Raw genomic sequence first — 14,059 nt, forward strand, 5'->3', positions numbered from 1 at the left:
GTCCTTTGTGAGGGTTAAAAGAATTAACACATGTGATATTCTTAAATAAGAGCCTGGCATATACTAAGCCCTTCATAAACATTAATTAACAGTAATAAAGTGAGATGTTCCTACCTTCTGAAATTTACAGCTGAGTTTTCATTTGCAAGATTTCACTTGGAAATGGATGGTTCCATTTCAATCTAACAGCATACTTGTTTTTTGGAATAGGTATCCAGGTATATACATTAAATATTCCAAAGTAACTATGTTGATCAATTAGAACAGAAATGATTGTACCTGATTATCTTGATTTTCCTCACTTAGAAAACTGGCTTACACAATCAATCTCCTACTAAGGAAATAAATAAATAAATAAATCGCAATAGCACAAAAAAATCTTACTAATCCACCAAGGAAGCCCTGGTTCTGAAACACCCAGCCATCATAATTTGTTTTTATGGCATGACATTTTGTAAATATATTCCTGTCCTAATTATAACTTCTTATAAAGACAAAAAAAAGTTCTTATCTCTTCCAAGAAGACTGTCAAAATATAAAAATCAGTGTGCATTTGTAAAATATGGATTAATGTCACTTCAAAGTTTATGCATGGTTAGATCTGTCTTCTCATCAGTCAGAATTTCAGACTAGTGATGAAACAACAGGGTAAGTGGAGAAAAAAAATCAACTTCAAAACTGATCTCTACTTTTTTTCAGCTTTAAAAGAATAAATCAAACCATTATGTTAAATGAGCAGTTTCTCAATACAAGGAAATATTAAATTTTCATTGTGATTTTCAGACTAGACATTTTTTTTGCACTGCCCCATTTAGACTTTGTTTTTGAAGAGAATGATCAGAAACATAATACAGAAGAAAGGGTGTTGATTACATTAATTCAGCTTCAGAAAGAGAATTCCCTGTGCAACATGGAAGAGATTACCAAATAAAATTGTAGCTTTGCATCAACGCTACTAAAACTCCTCTGAAAACCAGCTTTGGGGAAATTAAATGGACATAAACACACATAAATAATTCAATGCATTTTAAAGCTAGTCAGGCTATATTATCTACTTAAGAAGGAGGGTAAGATCTGTCTATATTTTAAATTAAGCTTTGCACACAATGTTTCCTTTGATTTCACAAGTTTATTTAAACAAATAGTAATGTTTGCTAAATGTATACTATGGGACAAACTTCAATATAATTCTATTATAATCATTTTTCATACAGATATAGCTCATTTTATGTATGTGATGCATTCCTGAAAATATGTATATAAACAGATATTTCAAAATGGAATCATACTGTAAACATTAGGCAGATTTTAATACCAATAGGAATGAGATACATTTTATAAAGTAAACAATGTTATACATGGAAAGTACAATTTTCAAATACTGATATGCTTATTTCACTTAAAATAATTCAGTTAATTCCAAACTCACTTATTTCCATGAATATTTAATGAAAACAATTAGTAGTAGCAGAATTCCATTTTCATGAACTTGAATGGCTTTTGTAGCATTTGAACTACTGCTGCTTTATAGGAAAGGAGATGCTGTAGTTATGTGGTTGAGTATTAGCTCCCTACTTCTTCCCAGCTCTGCTAATCGCACTATGGTTGGCTAGCCAATTAAGTGCTGTTCAGCTAGTGTTGAAATAAATTTTCCTTCCTCAGCACAAAACACAATTCTTTCACAAAATCTCTTATAATATAAAAATGGATATTACTACAATTAAACACACTAAATCACAAAAGTGATATTTTTATATCTTTGTATAGTGGATATGGACATTTATAGATAGAGAATAATGAAAATAACTCTTTTGCTTTGGCTTTTGAGCCCCTTTTTACTTTTAATCTAATAAAATAGAAAAAGCAAAATTTCTATTGCTTGTCTAGTGGGGCATAAAAGTAACCTTATTTATCACATACAGAAGATAAGTTATAAAGACATGAGTTAAAACAGTGTTTTACACACCTAGCAAAACTATTTGGCAAGTTCCTTAGAAACAGCTGCAACATACAAATAAGATTCAATTTGAATAAAAGATTCTGTTTACCTGGCAAATAATAATAGCATTTTGCTGATACTATTTCATCAGATTCTCATAATGAAAAAATTCATAGGACCTACTTTAAACAAATTGTTTTGAAGGCTTTCTTCTGGTCATGTAAGATTTTTAGTGGAATAAAGAACAAAGATGAGGGTCAGAGAATGGAGGCTTTTGTCAAGGAAGTAGTAAGACGAGGTGATAGGGTTATGGGAGTTCTTGTTCAGGTACAGTGATGGCAGAAGAGAGAAATACAGCCTCAGCAGAAAAATCCAAACAGCCTCCCACTTAGCACCATTGCTACTGTTCCATCAAGACATAAACATGCACCTTGTCCACAATCCATCTAACTACTCACTGCATCTTAAAGAGCCTACAAAAAGTCCTCTAAAGCACAAAACATCTTAATAAGTTATGTGCTTAAATAGAAGTCCAAACTGAAGGACTCAGCTTAAACAAAAAAAGGCAATTCTTCTAGATGTCTAGAAAGGTTATATATTTATTTTGTGAGGCAAATTTTACATTTTAACAATTTAATGAAAAATGAGATCTTTACTTTCACTCAAATAAAGGATAGGAGGATATAATAGTCTGAGAATTAAAAAGCTGTCCAGTTTTTACTATTGACCTACTGCATGGCTCACTACACAAGTCAAACTAATACAGTCCTCATTTATTAGACAAGAGAGTTCTACAGATTCCAGTGAAATACTACAGGGTCTTAGAACAAATACAATACCTAAATGTAAGCAAAGCTTTCCTTTAAAAAAAAAAAAACACCAAAAAACATTTATCCATTTACTATTCCTCATAGTCAATGGGTCACCTGGGAAATTCTGCTGATCTGAGCCACAGCTGGCTGCTCTTGGTTGTGCTTGCTCATATGTTCGTGGTCAGCTGAGGGCTGGCCTCAGCTCACACAGCTCAGCCATCCTCCAGGTGTCAGTCCTGACCCTCCAGCTAGTTAACCTGGGCATGTTGTTCTCAAGGTGATCAAAGAAAAGTAAAAGCAGGAACATGCAGGCGCTTTTTCACACCTCTATTTTGTGTCTAGTTTACTAATTACCTCTTTTTCTCCCCTTACTGGCCTTTTTATTGTTTTTGTTTTTTAATTGTTATAAAATATACATAACATGAACCTTACCATTTTAACCACTTTTAAGTGTAAGTTCAGTGGCATTACATTCAGGTTGTTGGCCAACCATCACCACCTTCCAACTCCAGAACTTGTTTCATCTTGCAAAACTGAGACTCTATACCCATTAAGTGAGTCTCCATTTCTCCCTCCCCCTGCCAGGCCCTGGCAACCACCAGGGATATAGCTGGATGTTAGGGTAATTCTATTTTTTATTTTGAAGGAATTGCCACACTTTTTTCCATGTCAGTTTCACCATTTTACAGTCACACCAGCAGTGCACAAGGGCTCTAATTTCTCCACATCTTCACCAATACTTGTTATCTTATGATTATTTATTTATTTTTAAATTAAAGCCATCCTACTGGCTGTGAAGTGGTATCTCATTTGGTTTTGATATACATTTTCCTAACAATTAGTAATGGTGAACACCTTTGCATCTGCTCATTGGCCATTTGTATAACTTCTTTGGAGAACTGTCTATTCAAATTCTTCACCCGTTTTTGAATCAGGTTGTTCGGTTTTTGTTGTTGAGTTTTAGGAGTTCTCTATATATTCTACACATTAATCCCATATCCAATAGGTAATGTGCAAACAAGGCTTTCTTTTGAAAATGAAAACTCTCCTTTACAAGTGAAAAAGGATTCAGGATATTCTGTTTGTTGATAATTCAGGGCAGAAATGGAAAATTCTTAAAGAATACCTGACGATATGAGAATATACTTATAGAAAAACCAGTGAGTGTGTGTATAAAACGTTATTATTCTTTATTGATATGCGGTAAATTAGAGGTAGTTTTTGTTATTTACATGTTTCACATTTTAAAATTAAAAATAGACTGATTAATTTTAACACAGTTAAAATTAATTTTTTAGAATTTGGGGGAAATGTCATGTATATTTTATTATTTAATTCATTTAACATATTTATTGAATGGCAGGTCCTATACTAGGCAAGGGAGAAATAATGGTAAACGAGAACTCTATCTTTATGAACTTTAGTAGAGCACACAAGAAGAACCAAAACAAGTAGGTAGAAAGATACGTAAAAATGCAGGATATTTTAGGTGCTCTGAAAGAAAGAGAGGAAGGAAGGAATCAGTAATGGTCTCTATGAGGAGGTGTTGTTCCTAAAGGACAGAGACAGTCAGCCACTCAGAGCAGAGAGATGAACGTTCAAGGCAGAGAAAGCAAACTGTGGAGTTGGGAAAGATTCATTCTGCATGCAATGATAAGGCAAGAAAGGTTTAAGCACTGAATTTATGGAATTCAAAATTATATTTAAAGGGGATCCATTCTGCTGTAGTGAGGAATGGCTCAGAGAAGGGCAAGAGGTAGAGGAAAATCACTTAGGAGACACGGAACAGTGTGGGGTTACTTGTCTTTTTACGAGAGTGCTGGTGAGAAGTTTCCATGATGTTCTTCATATCTTTTATCAAGTACTGACACCCTTAGAAGAAGTTGATATTTGGGAATAATATCTTCTTGAATGTATATGAAGAAAAAAATATAACTTAATATTTTTAATTGCCATCAAGGTTACCATGCATATTAAATTTTTCTATTTTAAATTTGAGAATAATGAAAATACATTTAAAAGACACATATATTAAAGTTATAATAATATTAAAATATTTTTAAATGTGATGTGAAAATAAAGATAATCACTTGAATATTTTTATATTCAAGATAGTGTTTCAGATGATTACTAAGAAATTACCTTGGACAAATCTCTGAAGTTACTTGGCAAAGTAAGATCCAGTTCTTCTGATTCATAATTAGTAATGATCCAGGGAAACACTGGGTACTGATTTAAGTCATTGTAACTCCGTCCTGGAAGAGGAAAAAAAAGTCATTCTTAATTTAGAAGAACGAAATGATAAACATTCAGGAATATACTAAATGTAAAAAGAACAACAATTTTTGAGTGCCAGACATTGTTCTCAGTGCTATCCATTCATGATTTCATTTAATTCTCACAATAACCCTATGAAATTGGTATCACCCCCATTTTACAGATAAAAAAACCGAGGCACAAAAGTTTATGTAACTTGCCCCAAATCATGCAACTAGTAATGGTCGAACTACATTCAAATCCAGACACTCTGTACCCACATCTTATAAATTACACAACTATTTTTTATTAGTTGAAAGCCTGCACCAAATAAAATAATCTTCATTAAGAATTTAAAAAACAATTTGCAATCTCATAGAGTTTTTCAAAACCAGAATCCTTTCTTCGCCATTAATTAACCAAACAACCAATCAATTGATCAACCAAGTTCAAGTGACTTCACCCTATGGGCATTCACAGTCAACTGTAAAATGACCAGGTTGTTCTTAATAACTCTGAAATTTCTGTGACAGCTTTCAAATTCTATGCTCCTTTGAACATAATGCACAGCATCATAGATGTTGCTTACTCCATTCCCAAATGCTTCCACATACTCTTCTATGCTTCTTCTAAACTAATGACATTCAATGACACATTCAGGTCTACTAAAAATATGAATAAAACAAACGATGAGGTAGCCCATCCATGTAGAAACAGCAGTTTTCTGGATATCACCACTTTAGGGAGGCAGCATGGTAGATGACATCATTGTTTCTGGAGTTAAAATGTTGGCGTTTGACTCCACCATTTTACTAGTCTATAACCAATTTTTACTTAGATTTAATGTGAACAGATTTTTATGGCTAAAATACAAGGCAAATAAGGATATTAATATTGGTTGATTTCTTTTGTCTAGTGTATTATATCATCTCCATTCTTTTCCTGTTCTCAAATATATATGGATATCATATCAATATACAGCTGAGTATTACAGTAGCTCTCCACACAAATTCTTGGTATCTAAGCCTCCCTTATGATTTTTTTTTTTTTTTTTTTGCAGAACGCGGGCCTCTCACTATTGTGGCCTCTCCCGTTGCGGAGCACAGGCTCCGGACGCACAGGCTCCGGACGCGCAGGCTCAGCGGCCATGGCTCACGGGCCCAGCCACTCCACAGCATGTGGGATCGTTCTGGACCGGGGCACGAACCTGTGTCCCCTGCATCGGCAGGCGGACTCTCAACCACTGCACCATCAGGGAAGCACTCCCTTATGATTTGATGTTTTGGTTTTTTTTTAAACATCTTTATTGGAGTATAATTGCTTTACAATGGTGTGTTAGTTTCTGCTTTATAACAGTGAATCAGCTATACATATACATATATCTCCATACCTACTCCCTCTTGCGTCTCCCTCCCACCCTCCCTGTCCCACCCCTCTAGGTGGTCACAAAGCACCGAGCTGATCTCCCTGTGCTATGTGGCTGCTTCCCAATAGCTATCTATTTTACCTTTGGTATATATGTCCATGCCACTCTCTCACTTCATTCCAGCTTACCTTTCCTCCTTCCTGTGTCCTCAAGTCCATTCTCTATGTCTGCATCTTTATTCCTGCCCTGCCCCTAGGTTCTTCAGAACCATTTTTTTTTTAGATTACATATATATGTGTTAGCATATGGTATTTGTTTTTCTCTTTCTGACTTCACTCTGTATGACAGACACTAGGTCCAGTCACCTCACTACAAATAACACAATTTCGTTTCTTTTTATGGCTAATATTCCATTGTATATATGTGCCACAACTTCCTTATCCATTCATCTGTCAATGGACACTTAGGTTGCTTCATGCGGTGGCTATTGTAAATAGAGCTGCAATGAACATTGTGGTACATGACTCTTTTTGAATCATGTTTTTCTCACGGTATATGTCCAGTAGTGGGATTGCTGCGTCATATGGTAGCTCTATTTTTAGTTTTTTAAGGAACTTCCATACTGTTCTCCATAGTGGCTATATCAATTTACATTCCCACCAACAGTGCAAGAGGGTTCCCTTTTCTCCACACCCTGTCCAGCATTTATTAATTGTACATTTTTTGATGATGGCCATTCTGACATGAGGTGATACCTCATTGTAGTTTTGATTTGCATTTCTCTAATGATTAGTGATGTTGAGCATCCTTTCATGTGGTTGTTGGCAGTCGGTATATCTTCTTTGGAGAAATGTCTATTTAGGTTTTCTGTCTATTTTAGGTTTTTTTTGGATTGGGTTGTTTGTTTTTTTGATATTGAGCTGCATGACCTGCTTGTAAATTTTGGAGATTAATCCCTTTTCAGTTGCTTCATTTGCAAATATTTTCTCCCATTCTGAGAGTTGTCTTTTCATCTTGTTTATGGTTTCCTTTGCTGTGCAAAAGCTTTTAAGTTTCATTAGGTCCCATTTGTTTATTTTTCTTTTTATTTCCATTACTCTAAGAGGTGGATCAAAAAAGATCTTGCTGTGATTTATGTCAAAGAGTGTTCTTCCTATATTTTCCTCTAAGAGTTTTATAGTGTCCGGTCTTACATTTAGGTCTTTAATCCATTTTGAGTTTATTTTTGTGTATGATGTTAGGGAGTGTTCTAATTTCATTCTTTTACATGTAGCTGTCCAGTTTTCCCAGCATCACTTATTGAAGAGGCTGTCTTTTCTCCATTGTATATTTTTGCTTCCTTTATCAAAGATAAGGTGACCACATGTGGGTGCGTTTATCTCTGGGCTTTCTATCCTGCTCCATTGATCTATATTTCTGGTTTTGTGTCAGTACCATACTGTCCTGATTACTGTAGCTTTGCAGTATAGCCTGAAGTCAGGGAGACTGATTCCTCCAGCTCCGTTTTTCTTTCTCAAGATTTGCTTTGGCTATTCACAGTATTTTGTGTTTCCATATAAGTTGTGAATTTTTTTCTTCTAGTTCTGTGAAAAATGACATTGGTAGTTTGATAGGGATTGCACTGAATCTGTAGATTCCTTTGGGTACTACAGTCATTTTCACAATGTTGACTCTTCCAATCCAAGAACATGGTATATTTCTCCATCTGTTTGTATCATCTTTAATTTATTTCATCAGTGTCTTATAGTTTTCTGCATACAGGTCTTTTGTCTCCTTAGGTAGGTTTATTCCTAGGTATTTTATTCTTTTTGTTGCAATGGCAAATGGGAGTGTTTCCTTAATTTCTCTTTCAGATTTTTCATCGTTAGTGTATAGGAATGCAAGAGATTTCTGTGTATTAATTTTGTATCCTGCTGCTTTACCAAATTTATTGATTAGCTCTAGTAGTTTTCCAGCAGCATCTTTAGGATTCTCTATGTGTAGTATCATGTCATCTGCAAACAGTGACAGCTTTACTTCTTCTTTTCTCATTTGGATTCCTTTTATTTTTTTCTTCTCTGATTGCTGTGGATAGGATTTCCAAAACTATGTTGAATAATAGTGGTGAGAGTGGACAGCCTTGTCTTATTCCTGATCTTAGAGGAAATGGTTTCAGTTTTTCACCATTGAGAATGATGTTGGCTGTGGGTTTGTCATATATGACCTTTATTATGTTGAGGTAAATTCCCTCCATGCCTATCTTCTGGAGGGTTTTTATCATAAATGGTTGTTGAACTTTGTCAAAAGCTTTTTCTTCTTGTATTGTGATGATCATATGGTTTTTCTCCTTCAATTTATTATTATGGTTTATCACATTGATTGACTTGTGCATATTGAAGAATCCTTGCATTCCTGGGATAAATCCCACTTGATCATGGTGTATGATCCTTTTAACGTGCTGTTGGATTCTGTTTGCTAGTATTTTGTTGGAAACTTGTGCATCTATGATCATCAGTGATACTGGCCTGTAGTTTTCTTTCTGTGTGACATCTTTGTTTTGGTATCAGAGTGATGGTGGCCTTGTAGAATGAATTTGAGAATGTTCCTCCCTCTGCTATATTTTGGAAGAGTTTACTCTAAATGTTAGATAGAATTCGCCTGTGAAGCCATCTGGTCCTGGGCTTTTGCTTGTTGGAAGATTTTTAATCACAGTCTCAATTTCAGTCCTTGTGATTAGTCTGTTTATGTTTTCTATTTCTTCCTCATTGAGTCTTGGAAGGTTGTGCTTTTCTATGAATTTGTTCATTTCTTCCAGGTTGTCCATTTTATTGGCATAGAGTTGCTTGCTGTAATTGCTCATGATCCTTTGTATTTCTGCAGTGCCACCTGGTACTTCTCCTTTTTCATTTCTAATTCTATTGATTTGAGTCTTCTCTGTTTTTCTCTTGATGAGTCTGGCTAATGGTTTATCAATTTTGTTTATCTTCTCAAAGAATCAGCTTTTAGTTTATTGATCTTTGTTACTCTTTCCTTCGTTGCTCTTTCATTTATTTCTTATCTGATATTTATGATTTCTTTCCCTCTTCTAACTTTGGGGTTTTTTTGTTCTTCTTTCTCTAATTGATTTAGGTGTAAGGTTAGGTCGTTTATTTAACATGTTTGTTTCTTGAGGTAGGATTTTATTGCTATAAACTTCCCTCTTAGAATTGCTTTTGCTACATACCATAGGTTTTGGGTCATCATGTTTTTATTGTCATTTGTTTCTATGTATTTTTAAATTTCATCTTTGATTTCTTAAGTGATCTCTTAGTTATTAAGAAGTGTATTGTTTAGCCTCCATGTGTTTGTAATTTTTACAGGTTTTTTTCCTGTAATTGATATCTAGGCTCATAATATTGTTGTTGGAAAAGATATGTGATATGATTTCAATTTTGTTAAATTTACCAAGGCTTCATCTGTGACCCAAGATATGATCTATCCTGGAGAATGTTCCATGAGCACTTGAGAAGAAAGTGTTTTCTGTTGTTTTTGGATGGAATGTCCTATAAATATCAATTAAGTCCATCTTGTTTCATGTACCATTTAAGGCTTGTGTTTCCTTATTTATTTTCATTTTGGATGATCTGTCTATTGGTGAAAGTGGGGTGTTCAAGTCCCCTACTATGATTGTGTTGTCGATTTCCCTTCTATGGGTGTTAGCATTTGCCTTATGTATTGAGATGCTCCAATATTTACAATTGTTATATCTTCTTCGTGGATTGATCCCTTGATCATTATGTAGTGCCCTTCTCTGTCTCTTGTAATAGTCTTTATTTTAAAGTCTATTTTGTCTGATTTGAGAATTGCTACTCCAGCTTTCTTTTGATTTCCATTTGCATGGAATATCTTTTGCCATCCCCTCACTTTCAGTCTTTATGTGTCCCTAGGTCTGAAGTGGGTCTCTTGTACACAGCATATATATGGGTCTTGTTTTTGTATCCATTCAGCCAGTCTATGTCTTTTGGTGGGAGCATTTAATCCATTTACATTTAAGGTAATTATCGATATGTATGTTCCTATTACCACTTTCCTAATTGTTTTGGGTTTGTTATTGTGGGTCTTTTCCTTGCCTTGTGTTTCCTGACTAGAGAAGTTCCTTTAGCATTTGTTGTAAAGCTGGCTTGGTGGTGCTGAATTCTCTTAGGTTTTGCTTGTCTGTAAAGGTTTTAATTTCTCCATTGAATCTGAATGAGATCCTTGCTGGGTCGAGTAATCTTGGTCGTAGGTTTTTCCCTTTCATCACTTTAAATACGTCCTGCACTCCCTTCTGGCTGCAGTGTTTCTGCTGAAAGATCAGCTGTTAACCTTATGGGGATTCCCTTGTATGTTATTTGTTGTTTTTCCCTTGCCAATTATTTTTCTTTTTATTTAATTTTTGATAGTTTGATTAATGTGTGTCTTGGCATGTTTCTCCTTGGATTTATCCTGTATGGGACTTTCTGTGCTTCCTGGACTTGATTGACTATTTCCTTTCCCATATTAGCAAGTTTTCAACTTCAAATATCTCTTCAAATATCTTCTCAGTCCCTTCCTTTTTCTCTTTTTCTTCCAGGACCCCTATAGTTCGAATGTTGGTATGTTCAATGTTGTCCCAGAGGTCTCTAAGACTGCCTCAATTCTTTTCATTCTTTTTTCTTTACTCTGCTCTGCAGTAGTTATTTTCAATATTTTATCTTCTACCTCACTTATCCGTTTTGTGCCTCAGTTATTCTGCTATTGATTCCTTCTAGAGACTTTGTGTGTGTCTGTGTATGTATTTTTTTTATTTTGTGGTATGCGGGTCTCTCACTGTTGTGGCCTCTCCCATTGTGCAGCACTGGCTCCGGATGCGCAGGCTCACTGGCCATGGCTCATGGGCCCAGCTGCTCCGTGGCATGTGGAATCTTCCCAGACCGGGGCATGAACCTGTGTCCCCTGCATTGGCAGGTTGACTCTCAACCACTGCACCACCAGGGAAGCCCTAGAGACTTTTTAATTTCATTTATTGTGCTGTTCATCATTGTCTGTTTGCTCTTTAGTTTTTCTAGGTCCTTTTTAAATGTTTCTTGTATTTTCTCCATTCTATTTCCAAGATTTTGGGTCATCTTTATTATCATTCCTCTGAATTCTTTTTCAGGTAGACTGCCTATTTCCTCTTCATCTGTTTGGTCTGGTGGGTTTTTACCTTGCTCCTTCATCTGCTGTGTGTTTCTCCGTCTTCTCATTTTGCTTAACTTACTGTGCTTGGGGTCTCCTTTTTGCAGTCTGCATGTTTGTAATTCCCGTTGTTTTTGATGTCTGCCCCCAGTGGCTAAGGTTGGTTCAGTGGGTTGTGTAGGCTTCCTGGTGGAAGGGACTAGTTCCTGTGTTCTGGTGGAAGAGGCTGATTCCTGTCTTTCTGGTGGGCAGGACCCCAACCGGTGGTGTGTTTTGGGGTGTCTGTGACCTTATTATTTTAGACAGCCTCTCTGCTAATGGTTGGGGTTGTGTTCCTGTCTTGCTAGTTGTTTGGCATAGGCTGTCCAGCACTGTAGCTTGCTGGTTGTTGAGTGGAGCTGGGTCTTATCTTTGAGATGGAGATCTCTGGGAGAGCTTTTGCCGTTTGGTGTCACGTGGAGCCGGGAGGTCTCTGGTGGGCCAATGTCCTGAACTCGGCTCTCCCACCACAGAGGCAAAGGCCTGACACCCAGTCGGAGCACCAAGACCCTCTCTGAATACTGTTATCTCCTCGGAGCGCTCAATAGCAGGGTGCATGGAGCTTTTACAGAGGGTGTGAGCAAGCAGGCAGTCCTGCGGTACCAGATTAGCAAACGTTCAAAAGGTTGACAATATACTCTGGTGGCAAGGGTATGGAGAAACAGTCCCTCTTTTGCATTGCTAGTGAGAATGCAAAAGGGTATAACCAACAATAACTTTGTCAATATGTCTTCATCAACCAAATGAGCAATGCCAATGTGGGACCTGGGACCACTCACTCCGTGGAAGAATCCCAGGTTCAGGCAGGCGACAAGCAGAATGCAGGTAATATCTGGATGTTGCTTGACACTTTACAGACTGTTCTCAATGAATCTGCCTTCACTGCTGAGCTTCAAAGCTTCCAAGATCTTGGCAGCTGGGGAGTGAAAGGCAGAGGGAGGGAGCACGGGGCAGGAGCAGCTCCCAGGCGCGTGCCCATGGGAGTGGCTGCCTGAGGGACCCAGTGGCAGAGGGTAAATAGTCCCCCGACTATTTACCCCCGGAGCAAGGACTACAACCTGATTTGATGCTTTTAACATTTCATTTCACTGTTATTTATCATGGGCTTGAGGTCTATTAGAGAAACAGAGTTCTTCCTTGATTAACCTGGAAATAGTCTTAGGAAACATGAATAACTAGGACAATTTTAATTCAGAAGTATTTATGTCATTCCATATTTCTGTCAATTTTAACTTCTCCCAGAAAAAAAATAACCAAACTTAACAGCAAAAAGCAGTCTATTTTGATGTCTCCATTCTCTCACATTTTCCTGATTGAGATGTTAGTAAACAGTAAAATCCTCTTCTTAGCCTATCTGCTTAAATAATCAAGTTTATTGTACCTATGAAAAAAAGAGTACGCACCTGCTCACTGTAAACAGACTTTTATTAAGTAAGTTAAATTCAATATTTAGTTACTGAACGCCTAGTGACTGTGTTTTGGGAAATGTGTCATCATATCATGAGAACCTATAGGTATCACAGATAACACTGTAAAAGAAATATTAAATAACATGAGACTCCACCCCAGCCTCTAGTGTATGTAAAAACCATCCCAAACAAATTATTGATTCTATTCTTTAAAGAGAATATCCAGGGGACATATTTAAAAGACACTATAGGCATACTAGAAGTTATTTGAGAGTAGACCATTTCATAAACGCTGTCCATAATTATTACACTGCATTCAATCTAGGTGTTAATTGACTTATCATGTACAAAACATGTCCATTTAAACTTATTACATAAGTTTCCTGTCTCTCATTATTACTTAAAAATCCTTTCAGTCTCTAGTTATACAATCCCTACTAAATTCCACATAACTGTTCAAACTTTCTTTATTCCTTTCCCTCAATGGACCCTCAGATGAGTATCTTCCTAACTGATGAATCTTAGACTTTTTCAGTGTAAGCCCTGAACTTCCAATTCTTCGTACTATGCCCTCTTCTCCACTTCTCCAACAGTGTCTTTATTCTCTGGGAGGTGTGATTCTTCCACCTGAGCTCTTGAACAGGTCTCTCTCATAATGTGAATTGTTTTCCTCTCTCTTCTTCTTTCTTCCTCTTTTCCTCTCTCTTCCTCTTTCATAGTTACTCTCCACTGCCTTAACTCACCCTCTCTTTACTATTGCACAAGAAAACTGTAATCTACATCTAATATTCTCATTTAATCTCGAACCATTCAGTCCTTATAATCAAACCTTTTTGCTTGTTTTGCAAATAAATCCCTAGGGACTTCCCTGGTGGCATAGTGGATAAGACTCAGTGCTCCCAATGCAGTGGGCCTGGGTTCAATCCCTGGTCAGGGAACTAGATCCCATATGCATGCTGCAACTAAGAGTTCTCATGCCACAACTAAGGAGCCAGCCTGACACAACTGAGACCTGGCACAACCAAATAAATAAAATAAATATTAAAAAAAAGAAAGAAAACAAACCCCTATAAAGTAACACATA

At 36.4% G+C, this 14,059-nt stretch overlaps 1 protein-coding gene across 2 annotated transcripts in view; it reads right to left on the reverse strand.

Moving 5' to 3' along the window:
• The window catches only part of LRBA (LPS responsive beige-like anchor protein), a 721,911-nt gene that overhangs the window by 196,369 nt on the left and 511,483 nt on the right, over nucleotides 1–14,059 (reverse strand). For both annotated transcript variants that reach the window (XM_059066707.2, XM_059066706.2), the window contains exon 43: nucleotides 4,894–5,006. In XM_059066707.2, the coding sequence (XP_058922690.1) occupies nucleotides 4,894–5,006 (113 nt within the window). The remainder of the gene's footprint in view (nucleotides 1–4,893; nucleotides 5,007–14,059) is intronic.

The sequence above is a fragment of the Kogia breviceps genome, chromosome 6, assembly GCF_026419965.1.
Source record: "Kogia breviceps isolate mKogBre1 chromosome 6, mKogBre1 haplotype 1, whole genome shotgun sequence".
Lineage (NCBI taxonomy): Eukaryota > Metazoa > Chordata > Mammalia > Artiodactyla > Physeteridae > Kogia > Kogia breviceps.